Source organism: Osmerus eperlanus, chromosome 13 (genome assembly GCF_963692335.1).
Source record: "Osmerus eperlanus chromosome 13, fOsmEpe2.1, whole genome shotgun sequence".
In the NCBI taxonomy this organism is placed as follows: domain Eukaryota; kingdom Metazoa; phylum Chordata; class Actinopteri; order Osmeriformes; family Osmeridae; genus Osmerus; species Osmerus eperlanus.
In genome coordinates, this window is record NC_085030.1 from 1,096,260 (window position 1) to 1,122,843 (window position 26,584).

The following is a 26,584-nucleotide window of genomic DNA, read 5'->3' on the forward strand; positions in this document are numbered from 1 at the left end:
GCCTCAGAAATTGAACATTGATTGGCCAGTGTGGGGAGGTGTTGTTCCTGGCACCACGGAGGATGCCTGTCAGCCCTGCCCACCGCACCGGCTGCACCCACCACACAAGACAGGTTATTAGCATTTACAGTGCTGTCACTGTGTTCCCTGCTCCTCCCACTCCTCTCCCCCTTCACTGCTCCTCTCTATTCTTTGCACTTCCTCGCCTCTTCCCTACCTATAATGACTAAATGTACCTCTTTCGCTTTTTTCTCTCTACCCCACACCATCACCTCTCTCTTTCGCTCTCTCTCATTCTCTGTAAATGTTTGGTGTTCGGTGGCAGACAATGGAGATGTAACTTAACATGTATTCCATGGCATCCTTTTCTTGACTGAATGACCAAACATTATAATGTCATGTTTTCAGGTTCCCCATGTTCCCCAGTAGTGATTTTCTCTCTAAACTACTGTGTTTGGTCGGGATGCATTGGTAATTTGAACAGTCCATGTTGACATTTCTTCATTCTGTGCCTGAATTGTTGTTATCCTTTCAATCTTTAATCTTTTGACATAGACATTTTCACAGATACAGTACATCTAAACAGGCACATTTACATGTACATAAATATGAACTGAGAGTTTTATATGTTTCTTTCCAATAGGTTTTGTAGAAGCTGATCTGTTTTACAACAGTGTTGCCTGTGTTTTCCCCGGCGAGCACTTGATTGTGTAGATTGATGGCAGTGCTAAGTGGTCTGTCATGTGGATGGTAGCTGTTTTATGTCACGGCAGAGAAGGACTCAGCAAGTCAATGAATCTGAGAAAAATTAAAATAATGTTAGTACAGGTTTGCCTGTTTAGGAACTGTTTTTAATATTACTCTTGTCTTCTCTCTCCTTCTGTTTTTTACTTTCTTCCTCCTTCCGTCCTCTATTCTACTTCCTCTTCCCTGTCCTATCTCCTCATTCTCGATACTTGCTTTTTTCCCTCCTTCCTCTTCCTGCCCATATCTTCTCTTCTGACCTTCATTCCTGTCCACTCCTCCTCTCTTCTTTCTCACTCTCTCCTTCTCTCCTCTGCTGTTCTCTCCCACTGCTGTTCTGTCTTTCTCCACTCTGCTTCCTCTCTCCTTCATTCCTCACAGTACACGATAGGCGATCTGCCAAGAGTACAGTGGATGAAGAGCTTGACGAAGAGAAAGAGAGAAAGAGAGAGGAACTTTACAGGACATTGCTCTTTTTCCTCCCCTTTTTTCTTCTCCTTTTAGCTTCCCAGCTCCAGTGTCACAGCTGATGACCTGTTGTAGGGGGCCTGGACTGAAGGGCTGAGTGAAGAAAAGAAAGGAGGAGGCGGAGGAGAAGGAGAGGGTCTTGTTTGCTGAGGGCAGAGCCCCAGCGTTTTATGTTGTTCACTCGTAGTCGCTCTTTCTCACAAACGGATCATGTGGTCTTCGCCAAGGAGAAACTGTCTGCCCTCGCGGGATTGGCCCAGCGCCAGCAGCAGTCGTCTCACCAGCCTGAGGGCATCCTTGTGGATACTAACATTATGCTGCTGGGGCTTGTGTGTCGTGCAGGCCCAAAACTACCACCCAACAGTCAACACTCAATATGGGAAGTTGCGGGGGGTGAGGTTCCCGTTGCCCAGTGAGATCCTGGGGCCTGTGGACCAGTACATGGGGGTGCCCTATGCCGCCGCCCCAGTCGGGGAGAAGCGCTTCATGCCTCCCGAGCCACCCTCGGCCTGGTCGGGCATCAAAAACGCCACAAGCTTCGCTCCTGTGTGCCCGCAGAACATCCACAATGCGGTACCTGAGATCATGATGCCCATCTGGTTCACCTTCAACCTGGACATAGTGGCAAACTATATCCAGGACCAGAACGAGGATTGCCTCTATCTCAACATATATGTTCCCACTGAGGATGGTGAGTGTGTCGGGTATACGAGACAGACACAACAAACTCTTCTTTTACTTTCCCTTCTCTGCCTTTGATCTTCTGGATCTCTCCTTCCTTTCTATCTTTCTTTCTTTCCTTCTTCTCTCTTTTCTTATTGTGTGCAGAGCATGCTCTGTTGTCTGGCGCATGCTTGTGTGTGTTGTCCCTCCATCTTAGCCTGTCACCCTGGCCTGATCCTCATCCCCCATCACCTCCCTTATCCTCCGCCTCCGCCATGACACCGTTAAAGCTGCCTCTTTTGGCTTCGACTTCAAATAATTATAATTATAATTCACAGTTTCCAAACAACAGACTTACCGAAATGACCAGACAATTTAGAATCTGGCTAAGAATAATAATAAGAAGCCCAGTCAGACACCAGTTAGAAGAGTCCTCCTCCAGTTATACTCCAGCTACACTGTAGCTATAGTCCTGACATCCTCTTAATGATGCTCTCATTGGTCTTGTGGATTATCTGGGTGCCCCTCCCTCCCTCTGTCCATGTCCTGACCCACCTGGGGTGTGGTAACGTATAGTTACTTAGCTGCATAGCCTGCCTGGTATGATCTCCTGTAGGGTTGGTGAACTACACTGCCTGGTACACCTGAGGCCTGTGGCATCAGTGACCCATGCAAGACCCCTTATTCTCCTCCAAACATCCACATCTAGACCAAATTTTACACAAAGAACATGCTTAAAAACTAAACATCACACTGAACGTTTCAACAAATACTGCGAATTGATTCAAATCACGCAAAGAGAAATCTTCAATTTGGAGACAGTGACACAGATTCTTGTCATTTCATAATTTTTACACCTCTTGTGGGATAGCCCAAAAGTCTTGAAATGGTAAGTGCTCCAAGTAAACGGCAAACCCTTTATGATATCTCACAATCGTATATAATGGTTTAATCTTTAAAACACAATTCACACCGTAAATTGCCTCTGAGGCCTAAAGCTGTGTGGTGGTAAGGGGTCTTATATATGAATGCATGTGAATATGGGCTTTCTGTGTCCCAGGATGCAGTAAATTCATTCCACCATTATGGAATATTTCTGCAGAATCCCCCCTCCCCACCCCCACCCTGAAGTTACTATATCAACAAGCCCCCCTTTCGTGATGTTGATGACTCTGCGAAGAAGGGATGCAGGGAGGGAGGGGAAGAGAGGGTGGGATGGAGGGAGGAAGGGGTTTTGGCTCAGTATGAGCTGTTTGCATGTCACCTGCGGTCTTTTCCGGAGTCTTCTGTTATTTTGTAGTTTTTTTATTTATTTTACAGTCAAAAGAATATCCAAGGAATGTGCCAGGAAACCCAACAAGAAAATGTGTAGAAAAGGAGGTATGTAAGAAACACTGAGTGAAAGAGAGTGAAAGAGAGAAAGGAGAGAGAGACAGAGCGACGGATGGATGCATCTACCCATCTCCACCCATCAACCATGGAATCACAGAGCTAATTGGCATGAATGTGAGACCTACAACTCCAATTAACACACAACATGAGTGAGTGTGTGTGTGAGAGAGAGAGATAGAGGAGAGATTGACAGGACCAAGGGAGAGAGGGTTGAGCTGAACAAGGTGTGTGTTTGTGAAGAAAGTGTTGAGAGAGAAAGTGTTGTGTGTGGGCATGATTGTGAATATATTCAAAAACAGAGAATCGTTTGTAAAAAAAAAAAAAAAAAAAACGATTCCCATAATGATGAATGTTTCTATGTGAAATGATACACATTTTTAATTCATGTTCTGAAAGTGCTGCACTTTCTTGTTTTTTTTCCATAATCATTGCATCAGGGGATGTATGTGCCTCTGTAGAATGAAGCAGATAATGTTTTGGGGGAATAACAGAATGTTGATTGAATTCAAAAGCAAAATTACAATTTATTTACAGTTACACATAAGTGCTGACTTGTTTCGTAGAGAATTTTAGTCATGCCTCAAGACCTTATGACAGCATTTAACACTGCCATATTGGAGATATTTGTCAAGTGCGACTACTGAAAACATTCGAGCCTCTGCTGTTGATTACATTCCCACATAAAAGCAGGGGGAAGTCTTCTGTCTATCTGATGGTTACTATGCACAATGAACAGGATCAGATAACGTCATTGTGGACCATATACTGGGCCCTATTTTAACGATCTGAAACGCATGTCTCAAACGCGAAACGCAAGTAGATTTGTGGGCGGGACTCCGGCGCTGTTGCTATTTTACCAGCGGGATAAATGACTCTTGCGCCCGGCGCAAATCTAAAATGGGTTGGTCTGAAGTAGCTACATTACTAATGGGTGTGGTTTGGGCGTAACATGCAAAAAAAACAATCAGAGCGTCATCTCACATTCCCATTAAGAGCAGGTGCGCTTGTTCCTTGGCAGATTGCTATTATAATGGCGGATTTGCCAGACGCACGCCAGTAGCGGATCACAGCCGAGGAAACCAATGTTCTCGTCAGGGCCGTCCAAGACATAGAAGAGACATTGTATGGGGATGGGAGAAGAAACCCACCCAAATTAGCTTTGGTTAAACAGGCATGGGTGTAAATTACATTTACATTTATTCATTTAGCAGACGCTTTTATCCAAAGCGACTTCCAAGAGAGAGCTTTACAAAAAGTGCATAGGTCAATGATCATAAACAACAAGATAGCCACAAAAAACATTGCGGGAAGCCAAAACATGAGCATACATTGTGATAAGCAACCAAGTGCCAATGGAAAGAAATTGCCACAATTGTTACAAATCAAGTTCACATACATAGAGATTTATCATGACAATCTTTGTAATCATTGACATGAAAGAAATGTAACACAGCCATACAATAATTTAAAACAATGTACGCAGCTTCGCAGGAAGAAGACCCTGTCCTCGCAAACAGTGCGCACGGGCCAAGCATGCGCCCTTAAAATAGCATCTGAATAACGCGCCACTGAGTACGTTTTTCCTGGTCTGTGGCGGAATTGTTTTCTGAAACTGCAAAATAGCACCAGGGAACGTTTGCGCCGGAACACGCCTCCTTTTTTTGCTGAACCGCCCCCAGGAGCGCAAGTTCATTACCTAATTTACCGATGATGTGCATCTGTGGAGGGAAAAGTTATCTGGGCGCCGGGTGCAAAATAGGAAAGATACATGCGTCGGTGTACAAAGTCAATTGCGCTGGGTGCAAGATAGGGCCCACTATCTGCTAATGCAGTGCATACACAGTACATGTTCCAGAAGATACTGTCCTACATTACAAAAGTCCTACATTTTTATCTGACGAAAAAAGTCATTTGGAATATGCCCAGCGGCATTTGTTTCAATCTTAGCTGGGAATTGATGGCTAAGCTGAAGATAGTCAGAAGTGATGTTCAGAACATCTCATTCTATAGTAAACACACAAATCACAAAAGGCGGACTTTAGTTATACCATAGATGAACACACCTAGTAGCCTGTGAACTTTATTTTGATTGTGCATGAAAGACCCACTCACTCTGAAAGCATACACAAACACACTTATACACACAAACACACGCACACACACACACCCCACTCTTCTTTGGGTAAACCAATTTAGTCAGAAACAGACTGGCCCCCCTAGGCATTTTCTGCTTCTGAATTAGTCTCAGTTGTAGAAAACCCAGACAGAAATATCTCCTTAATATTCCCCTCTGCTTTGAACATTTTCAATTATCTTGCTTATGTTTGCTGATGAGGGAGGGGTTTATCATGTGTTTCCTGTTGGGTTGGTAACACATTTTTGTGCAGAGGCAGATGGCGCTTGGTTGCCTTCGAGTCTCACACACAGACAGTCATTTTCTAGCTCATTGGAAAGTACCCAATTTGTCTGTTTAAGTGTAAAGTAGAAGCTTATTTTCATATTAACTACTTGGTTTTAATACCATTGGCCTCAGTGAATGTGGTTGGTAAGGTATTTTGTGCAAAAAAATACTCAAAACATTGCAAGCTTCCGGTAATTTCATTTAGGATATATATAAAACTGTAATAAACCAAAGCCAAAGTAAGTTTTTTAAGTAGTTACATTTTGTCCTTCACAAGGACCGATAAAGATTTACTTGTTTTTTATGAAAATACATAGTTGATTTGTCTATAATTTAATTCATTGTTTGTATCCAACACACTGCAAAAATCCCTTGAAGGGATGGAGAACACAGTGGAGCAGAGTCACACACACACAGAAACAAACACATTTGATTTCAAACGTTTTACACTGTAGAATGTTCCAGAAAACAGGGATCAAGCTCAAGCCAAGAGTGTGATTAGCTCCTAAAAATCAACCAAGCAATCATTTAGTAATAATTGTTGCCAAGCAACCCTAAGCAGTCATGATAGGAGCCCTTTAGAAATAAGTATCTGACCCCCAACACAATCTCCCTATGACTGGTCAGTTTGCAATCTGTAGGAGGTGTAGTACTGTAGAAGAATACCAGGTCCACTATGCGTCTGTTTGTATTGGCTGGAGCACACACATGCGTGCACACACCCACACACACATATGCATACAGACCCAGACACACATCACACTTCAGACCATAGTCCATAGAGCTTGTTAAAAGATCAAAGATGGGTGTGATTGCTCTGATATTTCCATACATCCCTTGACAATTTTGACTGCCCAACATTTGCCTGCAATGGTACACCGCCAACATACACCGGCCTGCAGCAATGAGCCGGCCATCTTGCTGCAATATTATTTGAACGTCTGGATAACAGTCACATAAACTACCCACTAACTTACTGAATAGGTCTGTCCAAATCAACTTCTGATGCGGTTCTCTTGAGATTTTGAAGTGTGATAGCACTTTTCACGCTTGAAAGGCCTGTTTGAAGCATTCAAGGTTCAGCTCTGCAGTGTAAGGACATGCAGGGTCTCACTGAAATTAGGCTGCAAGAACTTGGGTGTCATGGTCTATCTCTCGTTCAGATGTCTGTGAGCACAACCGAAAACCTTCCCCTGGTCACAAAATACAACTCTGCAATGCATTGCTCCGCATGTCCAGATAGGCAGCGAGTCAGGCACAAAAATACATGGACAGACAGATAGATAGAGAGGCAGGAAAGAGGTAGACATGGCAGACAGGCATTCAGAGTGTCAGAGTCTGCAAACAAGCTGAGGCCATGACAGATTGGCATGCAGCAAGAACAGCAGTAGGCCAGGCTGGAGTAGTGTGTACTCATTCTGAACGGTAGCCAGACAGCTGTTGTTTCTGATCTTGTTAAGAAGGAATACAGGACTGAGGGAAAAAGAGAGAAAAAGAGGGAGAGACTTTCCGAGAGTATAACCTGTGTCACCAGCCAGTTAGTGTGTTGAGAAAAATAATCTCTGGGTGTCTCTCCTCTCCTATCCTCTCTCCTGTCTTCACCTCTCTCCTCTCCTCACCTCTCTTCTTTCCTTTCCCCTCTGTCCAGTCATCTCCTCACTCTTCTCTCTTCTCCTCGCTCCTCTCCTTTCTCCTTCCTACTTTCCTCTACTCTCCTTTCTTCTCTCCTCTACTCCTCCCTCCTCTATTGCACTCTCTCATCTCAGACCTCAGCCAGACCAGGAGATTACCCTCCCGAGCTGACACACTGCCCCCCTGACCCCCCCCCCCCCCCCACCACCACCACCACCACCACTACCACCACAACATACAGACCAACACATACAATTGCGGAGAGCTGTGAAAACTGCCGGTCCTGATCCTGGTTAGTTGCTGTCTGTGCTACTGTAGGCACATCCTTGCACATCCAGATAATCCGATTGGACAGAGCGCTATAGTCCGCTAGATGCCGCGAAGGGGTGTGAGCAGGGTGGCAGGGGGTGATGCCCAACTGAAAGCGAAGGAAGCTTCATGGCCTCACAAAAAGAGGCATGAAAATGAGAAAGCTTTCTTTTGTGAAAGGGAATAGACAAGCCTGGGAAAGGAAAAGTGATAATTTGATGGATGTTTGGACGGATGGACCTTTCTCAAACAGATAGCAATTCAGCCATTTAGCCACCCTGCCAGTTTCTGAGCCCACTCATCAAGGCAGCCAGTCAGTCAGCCACTAATCCAGCCAGCCTGTCAGCAAACCAGTCAGCCAGCGCCAGCTCAAGCTTCATTCACAACAACTTGAGATGCAAGACACAGCTAAGCCAGGAAGTTCCCTTTCAGAGGGCCCCCCCCCGCAGCTCCGCTGGCTTGCTACTGCAGCCGGCCCCAGGCTCACTATCTTTACTGGTCCTTTGTTTACTACCATGTCCCAGTTAAAAGGAGGAATGGAGCGAGAGAGAGAGATAAATAGAGGGAAAAAGAAACAGGATTGAGAATGAGAGAGGGAAAGAGAGAGTGAATTAGAGAGAGAGCAAGAGAGAGAGAAAATAAGAGACGTTGAGAGAAGCTCTCTGAGTAGCTAATGCCTGCTGGGTTGCAGTAAGTTCATAAATAATTCCAAAAGTGATAGATGTCCGTGCACAGAAAGGCACCGCACTCGCCTTTCTGTGTTTGAAATGTCGGTGACAGAATGTCTCTCATGGTTCCATCGGAGCTGTGATGATTTTTCTCGGTAGGATGGCGTGGGTGGGGTCTCCATGCAGGAGGAGAAGTACTCCATACCCTGGAGCCTCTACAGGCCTCCTGTTCAACCTGCCCCTCCACCGTGCTCGTCTCTAACAATCACCTTAGTAGGATTTTATTTGGGTGTTATTTCGGAGGGGCAGCTGAGACACAGTGGGAGTTTTGGCTGTCCTTTACCACAGGATTACAGCCTCCTTAACCTTTTGCATTCTCCATCACTCTCTCTCCAATGTGTCTTTCTCAAGCTGTTCTCTCACCTCTACCGGGAGGGAGACAAAGACTGGACGAGCGAAAAAGTGAGTGAAAGAGAGACAGACAGGCAGACAGACAGCACAAAAAAAGACAGTAACATAGTCAGACAGGCTGCAAGAAGAAACAACCCCAAAAAACTTGATCACCTAGGGATTTGGAGAGTCAGTGTAACAGCTCTAAATTGTCAAGAAGGCAACATTTCACATTAAACTAAATCCCTCTCCACACTGTGACCTTTCTGCTATCTAACTCCGAGGCCCAACTATTGTTAGTGAACCTTGAGCAGTTAACATTCAGAGTGTGTGTTGTATTGAGTGAATTGTAGATTTAGTCACAGAGTCCCCAGAGCTTCAGAGCAGACTTGTATGTGTGTGCATGTATGCGCATGTGGACGTCTGTGACAGACTGAGAGAGAGAAGGGTGCAGGGTAGGGAAAGAAAAAGGTGAGATGGGTAGGGGAACCGGGTTAAATTTATTGTTAGCATTAACTGTTGCTAAGTACCATCATAGAAGGACCTTGATTCAAATTCAGCTCTTAAACATCCACACACACAAAGTGTGAAGGCTGTTTTGAAAACAGCCTGAACCGCGTTGTTTTTAATCCTTTGAACAAAAAATAAACTCATCAAATATGTGTCCTCTCATACTGATTTGATAAATGAGGCTGTTTGCAAGTCATCCTGTTGGGCTAAATGAGTAATAGCTCTTGTATGTGTACGGGATTCAAAGCACTTTGCAACAGACCACTCTTTGTTATCTCTCTAAGCATCAGAAATGCAGCGTTTATTTCAGCAAATTTCACAGATTTCTTGCACACACTTTCCTTGTAAACCCTCAACATCAATACAATGTCATATTGAATTGATATAGACGTGTGTGTTGTGTGAGTGCCTCGTTTTATACTTTCCTATAGCTGTTCCCACACCTGAAGCACTACAGAACCACAGGTAGATGTGAAGTGACAGAACGGCCCCCTTCCCCCCAGAAACCCACCTTCCCCACTCCACACCTGACCTCCTTTTATACCTTTCTTAAGCGTTATTGCTCACTCAAACAACTAGCTACACACACGGACACATACACCTCTCATATCACTGTCCTCCTAACAACATCTACAAAGCGTTCAATAATTTTTACGTACTTCGTATTCTAGAATGCCCCTATGAAACTTTCTGCACTCAGTGACAAATGGGGAGATCACCCTTTATAAGCACTGCTTTACTCAGTGACGTCACTGAAAAAAATAGAACTAAATTCCTTGGCGCAGGTGGATAGTAGTAATAGATGGAATGAGTTTCACAAGGTTCCACTAGTTCGCTACAGAGCTCAAGCTAGATACTACACCTAGTGTTAGTTGAGTACAGTGCCATATCAAAAGGACCAATGACAGCAGTGTGTGTGTGTGACTACCTGACTGTGCCTTCATTTTACCTAAATACATAGATAATAGTACAACAGAAATCAGTCCAGACAAACAGATATTTGATTAATTCTGTATGACTATTGAATAGGTTCGAATTGTTAATCAAATGTTTTGATTTGCTTTGCATACTCAGTTTTTGTGTGTTTGTTATATTGACAAGTGAATTTTATGAAATTATTTTATGTTGTCCCTGTTTCTTTTTAATACAAATTGTTTAAAACTTTGAATGTTTTTTGTGTGTATTTTTTAAGCGATTACCATACCAATGTGAACTGTAACAAACATACGGCTATTGCAAATGTACAGCAATTATGGAATTTGTGTTTGTACGTGTGTGCTGGCTATATCCCTGCATCTGTCCTGACAAACATGCTATTTTGAATTCTACTGTGCTTCTCTGTGTCTTCCCCTCCCTGCCTCTAGGGGCGCATGCTAAAAAGCAGGGGGAGGATCTGTCGGATAATGACGGCGATGAAGACGAAGGTATTTCCATGGTACCCAGCAATAGTGCATGGTGTTGCTGGCTGTAACAATGGTACATGGTCATGCGTGTCTATCAATTTTTAATGCAACCCTCTTAAACGCCGATAAGTGTGAGTGAGTGAATGTGCGCTTGCGTTACCATACTAATTTTACATTTACTACAATGAGTAGTCTTACTGGTGGACAGGCATAGAGACAGACAGACAGACCAGACAGACATGTAGGCAGACAGACAGACAGACTGACTGATAACTAACCATTGAAACTGGCAGGAACAGAGGGGGGAGAGACATGGATTCAGGCAGGTGTGATAGTAGACTGTTCTGTGGTTCCACTAGCAGCTTTAGCTGTGAAGAGCTGTGGAGGGGGATTAAACCAGGATGAGGCAGGGAGGGGGGCTTGGATTGGGGGGTTGGAGAAGACCTACCTTTTCCATATTTATCTGGGGATTAGTGTATCACCTCTGAGATTAGAATATGAGATGCTGCTCTCAGGATCAGAATCAGCTTAATTCACCAAGTAAGTTTACACAAACAAGGAATTCACTGTGGCATGAAGGTACAACACGATAAACATATAAGAATCTTAAAGTAGTAGATCTTAAAATATAAATAATAATTCTAAATAATGTAAAATATAAAATGTAAAATAAGCTAAATTAAATTAGATAAAAATAAGATATGCAATATGAGTGGTGATTTTGTGCAATGTGCATTAAAGTGACAGATGGAGTCCTTAGCCTTGTTGATGAAGCCAGCTGTGGATGGAAAGAAACTGTTCTTATGGCGTGAGGTTTTGGTCCTGATGGACCGCAGCCTCCTGCCGGAGGTGAGTGGCTGTAAAAGTGTGTCCAGGATGGGAGGGGTCAGCCACAATCTTTCTTGCTCGCCTCAGGGATCTAGAGGTGTGCAGGTCCTCAAGAGATGGCAGATTGCAGCAGACCACCTTCTCGGCAGCACGGATGATACAATGCAGTCTGCCCTTGTCCTTAGCAGTGGCAGCAGCGTACTAGATAGTGATGGAGGAGGTGAGGATGGACTCAATGATGGCTGTGTAGAAGTGCACCATCATTGTCTTTGGCAGGTTGAACATCTTCAGATGCCGCAGGAAGCAGGAATCTTCTGTTTTGCTTTCTTGGTGAGGGAGCTGATGTTCAGTTCCCACTTGAGGTCCTGGGAAATGAGAGTGCCCAGGAAGCGGAAGGACTCCACAGTGTTGACTGGGGAGTCGCACAGGGTGATGGGGCAGAGTGGGGCTAGGTTCTTGATGAAGTCCACAACCATCTCCACTGTCTTGAGAGCATTTAGCTCCAAGTTGTTCCAGCTGAACCAGGTCACCAGGTTGTCAACTTCCCACTTGTAGTCAGACTCATCCCCACCAGATATGAGCCCAATGAGGGTGGTGTCTTCCGCAAACTTCAGGAGTTTGACGAACTGATGACTGGAAGTGCAGCTGTTGGTGTACAGGGAGAAGAGCAGAGGGGAAAGGACGCAGCCCTGAGGGGATCCAGTGCTGATGGTCCGGGAGAACTCCTCTCTCCTCTCCACTACAGTAACATCTGAAGACCGCAAATCTAAATCAGGCTGTACAGTACAGAGCCCTGTTCCAGTCTCTCTGTCAGGTTTAGAGCCCAGTACCACTCTCCCTGTCTGGGGGTTTAGAGCCCAGTACCACTCTCTTGGCTGTGGGACTAGCCAGATGTTTAGAGGCCTGTGGTGCAGATGCAGTTGGTTGCCAGTGGCAACACACTCCAATGGAAGCCTCAAGCTGGCCTTGATCACAGAGAAGGAAGCGTTGCCATGGCAGCGCTTTGACATGCAGGTGTTTTCTCTTTCAAGCTCAGGGAAAACTGTTGCATCTCCTGCTAGCAAGCCCTCAGTCTTTGGCCCAAGAGTGTGTGCACGTGCACAGTATGTGAGTGTCTCTGTCTTTGTCCATGTATGTTTGTTTGAGAGTTCCGGTGTATATGTGTGTGCTGCACCAGTACAATCCTGTGCGCACGCCCTTGTCCATGTATCTAAGTCCACGGAAAATTGCTGACAAGTGCCGATCCTTTCAGCTGGCATGTCTGTGCACACAAACACACTACCCTGGTCGGAGCGAGGTTGTGCCAGACAAGCCTGCCTGAAAATGTGACAAGTCTATTCTCTAGCCAGCGAAACTAATGCTATTTACTGAGCATCACCGTTAAAGCACAATGCAGTCTGGGGAGAATCTGTGTGTTTGCTGCCGTAGCGAGTCTAATGCATGTGCGTGAGTTGGCCATCAAATCCCCTAAAAATGATCCAGGATATTTCTTTTATTGTTCTGGGGGAATCTGTCTCCATTGAGGCATGGCGGGTTGGGAATTAAACCACTGTCCTTTGGCAGACCCCCCCAAGTCCCACAGTCCCCCCAAACCCCCCTCCAAACAGGGCAGGGATCACATAGCTACTGCACCTCTCTGGGGTAAATCCCTGGGATAGTGTTACCAAACCAGCAATGCAGTAGTTTCATATTATCAACAATGCTCTTGTTGAAAGTGTTTGCAATGTACATACTACCCATATACTTTAAACACTGGAATTCTCTACGGACTTGTGGACTGGAGACTAAAATACTCTCTCTTTCTCTCTCGCTCTTTCTCGCTCTTCCTCTCCATTTACATGTCTGCCTTTCCGTCAGTCTGCTCCATCCTGTGGTGTCAGCCTGTCTCTTCTGGCAGTTTGTTCATCCTTTGCTAATTTTCTTCTTTCCTCACTGAACCATATTCAGTCTCTCTCTCATTCTCTCTCTCTGTCTCCGATCTTCTGTCTCAGTCTGTTAGAGTGTTCAGACAGACAGAGCCTCTTGGCGTGATAATCAGTCCTTCCAAGAGACTGAAGGAGCATGCTAATTCTCCTTCTTTCCCCTCTATCTCATCTCTGCTCCCTCTTACTCCTTTTGCCACCCGACTCTCAGCTTTTGGCCCTTACCCTCCCAACCATCTTCTCCCTCCCCATTTTTCTCCCCCTACCTAGCTCCTTTCCCCCTGTATCACACTAACTATACCCGTGTCCCTCTATTGACCCCCTGCCTCCCTTCTCTCCAAGTACCTGCTCTCTCTCCCATTTCACTCTCTATCCTCTCTCTCATCTCTGTCCCCCGTCTCCCTCATCTCTTCCCTCTCTCCCCACTTTCCCTCTCTCCCCATCTATTTTTATTGCTCTTCCCTCTCTCTCTCCCTCCCTCCCATGTCTCCTTATCTCTCCCCTCTCTCTCGCTCTCCCCTGTCCCCATATCTCTCCCGTCTCCCTGCTGCAAATGTTAGACTGTCTGACTGGGCCAAGATGCTGGGAATTAACCCAGCCACAATTAGCCTTCCTTTACTGGACTGTTATTGCCCTTTAAAGGGGAGCAGGGGCTCTCCAACATACTGTATACCTGCGGTAGTCAGATAAAGTTAGCTATGGAAATAGACAGTGTGTTTGTGTGTGTGCGTTTATGCCTGTCTGTTACTTGGCATGCGAATGCAGGAGCTCATCTCAGCGGAAGTGCCATTTTCAACTGCATACATAAAAACAGTGACACACACGCAAACACACACCATGTGCTGTGCCAAAGAGCCTCAGTCCACCTGCTTGGGTATGAGCATTGATCCTGCTCAAGGCTGAGTGGATCTTCCCCACATACCCAAACACAAACACACACACTGCATCAGCTTGTCCATCGCTATCTCTACACTGTCAGTTGGATTGGATGAGGATGGATGTGTATGGAAGCTCACAGATATATCAGATGTTTGCAGTCTGTACGTAAATCTCAAGGTTGGGAATGTCTGGGTTTCCTATGTTAGCCTGGTTGCCATCTTTGGGTCTGTTTTGGTCTGTCCACCATGGGATCGACATTGTATATTATCTGAATCTTGAAAACAGTAGGTTTAAAGTCACAAAATATTAAAGTCTTAAGAGAATAACTAAAACGTGATGTTATCATTTAGCCTTGAATGTCATAGAATAATAGGCAGAACAACAAGGAGGCAAATGTGAGTCAGACTGAGTTCGGTAGAAGTTAGCGCTGTTCTTCATCTACACAGGTGCGCTACAGAGAACAACAGTCTCTGAGACAATGTTCACAATTTGCGTGTGTGTTTTTGTGTTGAACAGTACATCGGAAAATGCCGCCCCCCTCTTCATGCCGCCCTAGGCAGCTGCCTATGTCGCCTATAGGAAGGACCGGCCCTGTTTGGGGGGCATGGTGGTTATTATTTTGGATGACAGCTGAGCATTTGGCTTAAGGAGTAAGGACTAATAAGGAGTAATAGTATTTAGGTCTGCTCTCTGAGAATAATCGCTCGCACTCCTCTCCTTCCTTTTTTTACCTTTATCTCCTCCCTCTTTCTCTCCCCCCCCCTCTCGGTCTCTTTGTCTTCCACTCTTCGTTCTCCCCCTCCTCCCTGTTTTCTGTGTCCTTCTCTCTGTCTCTCTCTCTTATCAGCTTGAGAGCAGACATCAGATCAGTCCAGTTTGATTTTTTTCAGTAATAGATTGAATGCACAACACAGCTAGGGAGGTAAGAGATGGCACCCTTCTGCAAAGGCCACACTTCCCCTCACACCTCCAGTAGAGATGTCAAGATGTCAACAGTTGAACAGTGGTTCACTACAGTAGCAAGTTTCTCTCAAATATGCACACATACACAAAATCACACACTCACATAAACACATGCACAATCTCGAACACAAGCACACAGTACATGTTTCGTACACACACAGGGCCTCATGTACTAATGCGTTTGCACCCATTTCAGGCGTATTTGAATCGCAACGGGTAAAAAGCATGGCGAGGTATGTACAAACATGCCGCACTGATGTAAAAGCGCAGACTGCCTGTTGCGGGAACTGAAAATGGCAAATTGCGCTTTTCCGTGTCATGCATATGCATTCACTGGAGGGTCAGGGGAAAGTGGAGAGTTTCCCATAAAGAGATGGGAGGGGATGCGTAAAGTGCGCCTAATTATGTATTCCGGGGTATGTACAGAAACCGCCTGTGAAAATGTGCCTCCATTTTGCGGTGAAAAGTCTGCACCTCTTAAAAGCAGTTGTAAACCAGAATGCGGGTTTCCTCGCATATGCCTCCTGGTTAAATGGCAGCAGTAATCCGAGCAAGACAAAGACAAAGGCCAAGGAGACGAGCTGAAAAGATTTTTGCCACAAGGATCACACAGTTGAGTGAACACGAATCTGCGTTACAGATTAAGCAGCCATGCAATATTACAGTTACTGGGAGTTACTGGAATTTGTAATTTCGGTCCAGATGGCATTTATTTGTGTCGGTGTGGAATTCCGGCCTTGTATAATATTTAAAGTCGCTGTTACCTCATGAACAAGCACATCAATTTCGTTATCACTAAATCTTTGTTTTCGCTGTTTTGACTTTGGTGGCTGATCCATGATAGAAAGAGAGAAGGAGGCCCATTCAATTGCACTTTTAAATGCTCGCAATTTACGGTGTAGTGGGCGGAGAAAGGCGCTGCTTACCCGATGAACTGCAGGTTTGGTAAATACGACGTGAACTTATCACAGCATGCGCTATCTGCAGGTTGGCCATGGTGCTGATAACACTACATTTGCAAATACAGTTAGGTCCATAAATATTTGGACATTGACACAATTTTCATCATTTTGGCTCTGTATACCACCACAATGGATTTGAAATGAAACAATCAAGATGTGCTTTAAGTGCAGACTTTCAGCTTTAATTTCAGGGTATTTACATCCAAATCAGGTGAACGGTGTAGGAATTACAACACATTTTATATGTGCCCCCCCCCCCCTTTTTAAGGGACCAAAAATAATTGGACAAACTAACATAATCATAAATCTAATTGTCACTTTTAATACTTGGTTGCAAATCCTTTGCAGTCAATGACAGCCTGAAGTCTGGAACCCATAGACATCACCAGACGCTGGGTTTCGTCCCTGGTGATGCTCTGCCAGGCCTCTACTGCAACTGTCTTCAGTTTCTGCTTGTTCTTGTACATTTTCCCTTCAGTTTTGTCTTTAGCAAGGGAAATGCATGCTCAATTGGATTTAGGTCAGGTGATTGACTTGGCCATTGCAGAACATTCCACTTCTTTGCCTTAAAAAACTCTTTGGTTGCTTTCGCAGTATGCTTCGGGTCATTGTCCATCTGCACTGTGAAGCGCCGTCCTATGAGTTCTGAAGCATTTGGCTGAATCTGAGCAGATAATATTGCCAGAAACACTTCAGAATTCATCCTACTGCTTTTGTCAGCAGTCACATCATCGATAAATACAAGGGAACCAGTTCCATTGGCAGCCATACATGCCCACGCCATAACACTACCTCCACCATGCTTCACTGATGAGGTGGTATGCTTTGGATCATGAGCAGTTCCTTCCCTTCTCCATACTCTTCTCTTCCCTACATTCTGGTACAAGTTGATCTTGGTCTCATCTGTCCATAGGATGTTGTTCCAGAACTGTACAGGGTCTTTTAGATGTTTTTTGGCAAACTCTAATCTGGTCTTCCTGTTTTTGAGACTCACCAATGGTTCACATCTTGTGGTGAACCCTCTGTATTTACTCTGGTGAAGTCTTCTCTTAATTTTTGACTTTGACACAGATACGCCTACCTCCTGCAGAGTGTTCTTGATCTGGCCAACTGTTGTGAAGGGGTTTTTCTTCACCAGGGAAAGAATTCTTCTGTCATCCACCACAGTTGTTTTCCGTGGTCTTCCAGGTCTTTTGGTGTTGCTGAGCTCACCAGTGCGTTCTTTCTTTTTAAGAATGTACCAAACAGTTGATTTGGCCACACCTAATGTTTTTGCTATCTCTCTGATAGGTTTGTTTTGATTTTTCAGCCTAATGATGGCTTGCTTCACTGATGGTGACAGCTGTTTGGACTTCATATTGAGAGTTGACAGCAACAGATTCCAAACACAAATACCATACTTGAAATGAACTCTAGACCTTTTATCTGCTCCTTGTCAATGAAATAACGAACTCCCATGAGGGAATAACATACACCTGGCCATGGAACAGCTGAGCAGCCAATTGTCCAATTACTTTTGGTCCCTTAAAATGGGGGGGGGGGGGGCACATATAAAATGTATTGTAATTCCTACACCGTTCACCTGATTTGGATGTAAATACCCTGAAATTAAAGCTGAAAGTCTGCACTTAAAGCACATCTTGATTGTTTAATTTCAAATCCATTGTGGTGGTATACAGAGACAAAATGATGAAAATTGTGTCAATGTACAAATATTTATGGACCTAACTGTATACGTACATGAGGGCCACAGTGTAATAAACACAACTGCAGTTATTTCCATTGTGTGTTTTATAGATGGATTGAGAGCTAAAGAAAAAAAAACTGAGATTCCACAGAACATTCATCTTGTTCTCCATCCAGATGTCCGGCATCAGCAGGGCTGTGAACCTTGACATGGTGTAAGCACCTTTTTTGTATGAGGCCCTTCTTTCCCTGTCTCCTCTGCTCTATTCTTCTTTCCTCTACTCTCTCATTCTGTCTTCTCCCTCCTCTGACCATCTTACCTCTCCTCTATGCTCCCCTCCTCCACCCACCTTCTCATGACTCCTGGTGATGAGTAGTCTGAAAGTGTAGGTGGGCTTAAAATAGCTGCTACTACCACCGACAAGGTGCTTTTTCACATCTTGCTAGCACCGTCTCCTCCCCAATATGAAAATAACATATTTGTGACTGTGTTTATTTCTAGCTCAAACTCTTAGAATGGTCCCCATGCTAGAAACTAGAGAGAGAAAGAGAGAAAGAGTGTTGGCTGATGTCAGACTGTTCATAATTTTTTTAAATATAATGTTTTACTTTTTGTCTTCTTTGACTTCTATTAAATTACTGTTACAGTTCTCTGCCTTACTTGAAATACTCTTTTGAACAAGCTGGTCTTCATTGACACACTGTATTTCCTGCATGGGTCTATTAACTGTGAGAGAAGCCGCCCCTAGACGTTTCTCAATCTAGACTCTGCCGGGATGAAGTTGTCATGAGCGAGGTGTCAGGGTTGTGCTGGTGGTGATGTACAGTAGGGAGAATGTCATGCCACGTCTGTCTGTCGCCCTCTCCCCACCTCCGACAGGCCTGATTGGCCCTGACAGCCGCTGTGTTTTACACAGTTGTGAGATGGAGCATGTCACTGGCACTTAGCACCATTTTCCATTGTCTCACTCTGGAGAGACGGAAGAAGAACATGCTGGAATTCATGGAGTCAAGGCTAGGCTGGAGGAGAGGAGGCTGAGTCTGGGGAGAGTAGACTGGGCCCTGGGGAGAGGAGGCTGGGGCTGGGGGAGAGGAGGCTGGATCTGGGGAAAGGAGGCCAGGACTGGGGAGTGGGGCTTGCACAAGATTTATGACCGACGGTCTTTATACAATAGAGGGTTGGGTAGACAGAGAGAGGGGAGTGGTAGGGAGAGAATGAGAGTGGTAGAGAGGAAGAGAAATTGAGTGGGAGTGGTAAAGATAGAGAGAGCTACCAGACAGCCTTCCCCCCTGCCGTGTGTCATTGACAGGCCATCTCAGCTCATCCTGAGCTCTACCCCCTACTGTCTATCCAATCACCAGATGGGCTGACCAATCGAATAGTGCGATATCTTCACACTCCATGATGTATTTGTGGGTGTGTCGTGTCCTCCCTCTCCCTGCCCATTGCGGTTAACCTGAGTGAACTTGAATATCAAAAGAATTTCTTGAATTTGTTCTCTGTTTGTGTCTCTCTTTCCTTGTCTCTGGTGCTCCCTTCCGATTCCTGCTAAGAGTGGCTGTCAGTATTTGTGTGTGGCTTTGTGTGGGTTTGGGTGTGTGGGACGGTGAGGCATGACTCTCACTTGTCAGTTTGATTTCATTTCCTTATGTGCATTTTACATGTTGCTGTGTCCCTGTCTTGTTCTATGTCAAGTGTTCACATGTCAGATTTTGTCATCCTAGACCCTCTGCAGGTCAACGGTTTGACTTTTAAACATGTTTTGTTTAATAACCATGAAAGGCTTGATAGAATTCTGTCTGCTATTACTTATTACTAGTGATGTCTGCTGTATCTGATATAACTAACTTCTCTCCTCTCTTACAGCACAGTGTTTGTTGTGTGTCAGTGTGTGTAACGTAGTAACAGTGTGTGTGTGTGTCGGAATGTGTGTTTGCCTTGCAGGTTTAATGAGTCAGATAGTGTCAGACCTTTAGCCACCAAGGTAGCCTACGAGTCACCTGTAACGACCATATTAGGTCGCAACCATTCTCACATGACCAAGCCCTGTGATTGGGTACCCCCATCATTTCCTTGAGGCACTCTGTTCGAGCACTGACATAATTGCACTGCAGCCCCAGAAAGTGTCCAATGTCCACCCGAGCACTCTCTATTCTCACCCCCCACCCCCCTGAGCCCCCCGCAAAAGGAAAAAGACTGTTGTCATGGGAACATGCTGCGAAATCAACAAAAGAGGCTACTGATAACATGAACATGACTAATCTCTTTCTCATCTGTCTTCTTCCACTTACCCCCCTCCTATGTTTACCTCTCCCTCTCCTCCATTCTCTTTGTATCTGTGTGCCTCCCCATTTCGGTTGTCTCTTGTGTGGCCTCTCTCTCTCCCGCAGTGCCGGGAGGTGATATTTTCTCTCTTCTCAATTTCTGCCTCTCTCTCCCTGCCTCCCCCTACCTCCCTATATTTGTTACACCATGCTTTCCCCACCCTGTGCAACCCCTTGCTCCTCCTTATCCTTTTCCCCCTGTTAATTGTGTGTGTGTTTGTGTGTGGAGACTTGTCCGGTGTGAATCATGTACCGACAGCACCTCTCAGATACCAGGGAGATAAATACATATCAATAAATAAGGACATTTACACATTATTGCCCAGCTCTTTACCATAACAGGGCAATGACACCAAAAGGTCACCAAAAGGGAGAGAACCGAGCTCACCACAAAATATTAAAGTATTCTACTGTAGTGTGGGGCATGCTAATGTGTAGCGGGAACTTTGCCTAAGTGTGTGTGTGGGTGTGTGTACGCGAGTGTGTGTGTGTGCAGATTTGCATGTGCAGGATGTTATCCATGATTAGCTGTTCTTGAGGATTTCAAAATGTTGGCTCTCGGTTGCTATGACGACCTGAATACAATCTAGTCATTTGAAATCGGAGCCCGGTGACTGACTTTTATCACTCTCTGCTTTTTACCTCTTTCTGTCTTTCTCTCTTTCTAAATCTTCTCAAGGCTTTGACAGACAGAGAAATCGAGTTGAAGACAGTGATTTGGGGGTGGGGAGAGATAGAGAGAAAGAAACAGAGTCAAAAAGTGAGGAAGGTCTAGATTCTCGTCTCAGTTCTGAAAGTAGGTGGTCAGTAATTGATGGTTCTTCTGAAGCTTTATCTCTACTGAGGACCCAATGCACTAACTGGGACCAATGAACACACTGGACTCTGGAGTACAACAGTTAGCTAGGTAGATATTGGCTAGCATCAGAAAATAAGGGATACCATTTGTTGCTATTGACATAGACTAGTGCACAGTAGGCCAGCATTGGAAATATATTGACTTTGACCAGATGTAGACTAGCTCTGGCAACAAAGGTTTGTGTAAGATCAAGCCTACCATTGGAAAGATACCATAGTTTAAAACTACAGCAAGCACTGTCAAATAAAAGGCACTGGCTGCATTAAGAGTGCACTGTAGCTAGCTTGTGTAATTAGCTAGTGCTGTTTTGCTCTCCCTGTCAGGCCTGATCACGTCCTGCCCTGCTAAGCTAACATGTCAGGTACCTGTCTCCTCTCTCTCTCTAATGGCCTTCTGAAAGTCTAAATCAGGAATGTCCTCTTCCACCGGGAGACAACAAACCCCCAAATTGAATCATGATAGTTTGGTTCATACAAGGTAAATAACACGTCAAAACACATTATCAGTCGAAACAGCCAATTATTGCTGCAGAAACGCTGTCATCTCCATAATAAGTCGGCATTTATTTACCTCACATCCACAAAGTGTGATGGGAAATGTGTTACCCATTCTTATAATACATGTGGAGGTTTATACAAAAATTAAGCTTTAGCTTTATAACTGGTATATGAGGGATGTCTGTCTGTCTCTGTATGTATGTCTGACTGTTACTGTGGCAGATCTGGGTTAAATACATAGATCCAACACTTGGAATGCATTTGATTTAACTCAATATCATTGTGCTGTGATGATCCAAAATCAAATTCATCCCAAGTTCTTCTTCCTGCATTCTACCCATGGTCTAGCCTGTGGATTTTTTGTCACCCACCCACCAACCGCCTGCTAGTTAGTTGTAAATGTGTACATGTGTTGACCCTTGACCCCCCTGAGAGGTTGGCTATGTAAGTGTTAACGGTGGCCACTCTTGCAGACATACGAGATACGGGGGCCAAACCTGTAATGGTGTACATCCACGGAGGCTCCTACATGGAGGGGACCGGAAACATGATTGACGGCAGTGTTCTGGCCAGCTACGGGAACGTCATTGTCATCACGCTCAACTACCGCGTTGGAGTTCTTGGTAAGTCTCTGTTTTTCTCACCGTTCTTGCCTTTTTCTTCTTTTCAAGGTATTTTTTCTGGGGCAGCTTTGTAGGGCATGTGTGTGTGTCTCTGTGTGTAGTGTGGGAAAGAGATGGTTGATTGCTACATGCTCCTGAAGTATATTGATGCTGTTCAGTAGTGTTGACCTCGCTTTTCCCCTTGTAGCGGTATGTGTGTACATAGACAGCAATAATGGAGTGCATGTTTCACGTGTATTCTCTACCTGGGGACTTGTAGCAGATGAATAATCTATTGTAATGAGTGGTGAACTGTTGTCATACTGTACCAGAGAGGTTTTGGTGAAAGAGAAACTCTAGGGAGACATAGGGAATTAGGGAGAGAAAGAGAGGGAGAGAGAAGAAAAAGTGCCATAGCCAGAGAAAGAGAAGGATTTAAAAAGAGAATCATGCAAATTACAGTATAAAAAGTAAGTTAGCATTAGGAAGAAGATTGGAGAAAGGGAAAGTGACAAAAAGGGGAGCGGTGAACAATAAATGAGAGAGAAGAAGACAGTGAGGATTGGAGTGAGGGAGAGGAAGAGGGAAGCTGAGTGGTTGGGATTGTCCCACAGCTCTCAGACACAGAGGGAAACAGAGCGAGCTCCATGGAAACGAATGCAGCAAAACAAAATGGAGTTCTTTAGCTCTACTCACATACACACACAGATGTTTCCATCCTCCTTTTCCTTTCTCACATTCTTTTACACAGCTCAATTCTGTCCATAACCTCTGTTCACAATAACAGAACACACAGTAGACAGTGTGACTGTGAAATGGCATTAGCCATGTGTTATTAGCCACTAGATGCTGCTGCTTGGAGATCAGATGTGTCTCAGTCTGTTCCTAGTCTCTCATACTGTCAGATTTTCGCTGTGGGGTCACTCATGGAATACTGGGCAGGGAAGGGCTGTTGATATTGAGATAAGGATAGATTCATCTTGAGACCTTCTGTTAAAAGATAAGGAGAAAAGAGGGTGACATCAATCAAGAGAGATAAATAAATGTGTGGGATTTGTTATCCAAATTGCTCATTTTGCTTTGATTGTTTTTTTTTTTTTTTTCTATTGTTGAGCCTATTCTGCAAGAGATTTTGGGATTTAAGTTGAATCAGTCAGAATCCTCCTTCCTTCTGGTGCTGGTGTGTGGAGCATTATACATTTCAATGTCATGTATCCACACTTATGAGAAGTACATTTACGATTAATTGTCCCAGGTCAAATGTACTGTTTATCTCACTAAAAGTACAGAAATACACACATACACACAAATGCACACAACCAAACTAACACACACACTAACAGGTGCACACAATATTCCCAGGGTGAGTCTAACAGCCTTAGTAAAGCTAGTGAAGTAACGAAGGCAGCGATGCATGAAGCAGTGTAATAATGCAGCCGCCTGCTCCGATAGTCTCCCTCTGCTCTGCTCTTTAACCTGTTTACGCTCCTGTTTCGCCCGCGAGACAAAAATGCTGCCTCCCCCTTCCTCAGTTACGACGCACTAAATTCTAAAAAATATATTTTTTAGACGCTACACATGTTATACATCGTTGGAAAGCTACGATTCTTGTGCTTCCATTGAAATAAACCAATTCAAGATCAAGTCGCAATAGCAAGCAAAGTCAACGTCTTTTTCCGGTGAACATTCCTTCAACAATGCCAAAGAAAAAAGTTGTACTCACCCTAAGTTGTTCAAATAGGTCCAGGTGTGCAAATCATGCCATCAAAACTTGATCTGCGTAAGTCCCAAGGGTTCAAAGTATCTAACCATGTAAAGTAATTCGTCCAAATACAATGTTTTACGTTCATGAATAGCCATTATCCTTTGTTTCATTATGCAAGTTAGCCGACGGAAGAAACAACTTGTTCACATAAAAGTGTTATTTTCTCCGATTTATCAACGGAGTATTTACAAAATGAAGGTCTCAAAATGTCCGTTGAACCCTCCCCTTTTGATTGACACCTTGTTCGACCCAATAGGAGCTTCCATGCCCCGTTGACAGCCCTCTAAAGCCAACTAGGTCTGTGCGTCCTGCCCCCCCCCGCCCCCCCCCCCCACACTCGTTCTAAACAAATTTCTCGAACTGGCTTCGACTGGCTCTGAAATTAGCTCGTTAGCCTTGTAGCTGACAGCTAGCTGAAAATGCCAATACCTCATTTGTATGCGTCTGTGGAGCCTTCAAAATAACAGTCGATTGCGCAATATGGTTGACAGAATCAGTGTTCTTTGTGCGCCAATCCTTGGAATCAGATAAAGCACTCCAATGTGTTCATGCTTCAGTTTTTGTGTTTCAGTATTACTAATTAGGGATTTAGCTATTATATATGATATTTCTAAGTACCAGAGATGGGCCAGAGATAACAATTATGAAAAATAATACCTTTTTATTTGACCTTGACCTTGGTTACAAAGGGTCATTTTGGAGTCTCCAAAAGACCCTTTTAGAAAATTCCTGGATGTACTCTTATAAAAACATGTGTCAAATATGAATATATTGTGGTATTATGTTTGACTTTTGATTTGAATTGGGTAAGGCTTCAACCTGTGGTCCAATTTAGTCTTCCAGATAATACCTACCACCTCTAGGCCTCTTCAGGCCTCTGTTTTCAAAACAAAATCTAGGCGGAAATAGAAATTTTCACTTTCCTTGTGTTCAAGCTTCTATTACTCAACACTAGAAGGACTGACAGGGGTCCTGACAACAGGGGACATAACTTCAGAGTGTCAGCTTTCAAAAGAGATCATTTACATGCATGTACTCCAAATGGTTCAAGAACAGCTTCCAATTTACTTTGGGTATGCTGTTTAGGCGTTTTCAGGCAAATTTAACAGGAACATGAAAAGGTTAACTGTTATCACGGAGACACCTGTAAAAAGCTAAATAAAACCTGAGTTATAGGGCAATCACATCATGACTAGGCAATTAACGGTTAATCTTCCTGTTGATTTTGAGTGGGTAAGTAGAGAAACGATGTTTGGAACATGGAGGGTAAAAACTGTTTTATATGCCTGCGGTATTGAACAGAATGGATATACAGGATATCGCTAACATCAACCCGCTTTCATCCATACTAATACCTGGGATTAGGCAGACGAGTAGCTATATGTATTGACGGCATGGTCAGCTGTAGTGAGGCTGCTCAGAAATATACAGTAGGACACGCAACTTCCCAACCTTGCTGCTCTAAATCATCCCATCTGCCCAGTGAAATGGAAATCATTTTAGAGAGAGCGGAGTACATAGAAAGGGAGGGAAGGGAATAAAAAAGAGAGAGACCGAAGAAAAGTGAGGAGGAGTAAGCGAAGAGAGGGATGGAGCTGAAAAGGCAAAAAAAGAAAAGACATAAAGAGGGAAACGAGAGAGAAAGAGGGGGGGGGGGCAATGTGTGCAAGAGAGGGAGAAAGGTAGCCAGAGAACTTGAGATTTTAGCATTCTATTTCTCCTCTCAAGGACTGAGTAGAACTCCCTTCATTAGAATACTGGCAGCTGCTAAAAGTAATTTAGATTCAAAGAGGGAGTGCGAACAGTTTCAAGTGAAATGGCAAAATAAATAAATAAAGCACTATTAGACAAAAAAATGAACACTCTTTTAATTAGGGTGCTTAAAGGGATGAGGGAATAATTGAGGATGAGAAAATTAGACAAGATAATGAATATAAAGTGAAAAAAGACATGCAGCTTTGAGGCCCGCCACTCTAGTACATGACAGGCCTGCCCACTCTTTTAACGGCCAAGGAGAGAATGGCATCAATAAAACAACACATGCTCACATACACTCCTGCGCGCACACACACACGACAGACACTCAATATCTGAATAATACACTTCAAATGGAGGCTATTTGTAATGAAATATTTATTTGTATTTATATATTTATACTTCAGAGTTGTATTTCCCTTTGAGTAATATGAAGAGGAAGAGAGTGAATATGACACCCTTCAGTGGGTTGTGGTGAATGGCACAGGGCATATTGTATTGTTGGATGGTAGGTAATATCTCAATACTGCTTTTGTGGTCTTGATTATTGGTAGTGGTAGAGTGTGTGTGTGTGTGTGTGTATCTTTAGCAATGACTAAGTGTGTGTGTGTGTGTGTGTGTGTGTGTGAGAGAGAGAGAAGGAGCTAAAGGGGGCAGACACAAACTATGTAGATAAGGTGAGGCAGATGCAGAGACAGAAAGAGGACAGAGCAGCACAGACTGAATTACAGAAACTATTTTCAGCGTATCTGCCATTAAGTTGCTCCTGTTCTTGTTCCAATTAGAGGGGTCCAATAATGTGGTGGTGGTGGATGTCTCAGCTCTCATCCTGCTACAGAAACAGTAATTATGGCTTCAAAGAGTCCACCATTATCCTCGTGGGGTTTCATCTAAGGAAGGGTTCATATCTCAATGAGGATTCACTCCATGTTTTACCTTTAATTGCTGATGGGGGAGTCAG

At 44.2% G+C, this 26,584-nt stretch overlaps 2 protein-coding genes across 5 annotated transcripts in view; both read left to right on the top strand.

Annotated features, from left to right (window-relative positions):
• Positions 1 to 26,584, top strand: part of LOC134032503 (myelin proteolipid protein-like) — a 422,406-nt gene that overhangs the window by 140,896 nt on the left and 254,926 nt on the right. The window lies entirely within an intron of this gene.
• Positions 1 to 26,584, top strand: part of LOC134032131 (neuroligin-3-like) — a 205,829-nt gene that overhangs the window by 31,962 nt on the left and 147,283 nt on the right. The window contains exons 2-5 of one of the 3 annotated variants that reach the window (XM_062475965.1): positions 1,126 to 1,903; positions 3,196 to 3,255; positions 10,542 to 10,601; positions 21,975 to 22,124. In XM_062475965.1, coding sequence (XP_062331949.1) covers positions 1,423 to 1,903; positions 3,196 to 3,255; positions 10,542 to 10,601; positions 21,975 to 22,124 — 751 coding nt within the window. In that variant the 5' untranslated portion in view covers positions 1,126 to 1,422. The remainder of the gene's footprint in view (positions 1 to 1,125; positions 1,904 to 3,195; positions 3,256 to 10,541; positions 10,602 to 21,974; positions 22,125 to 26,584) is intronic. The other 2 variants (XM_062475966.1, XM_062475967.1) reach the window with 2 other exon arrangements.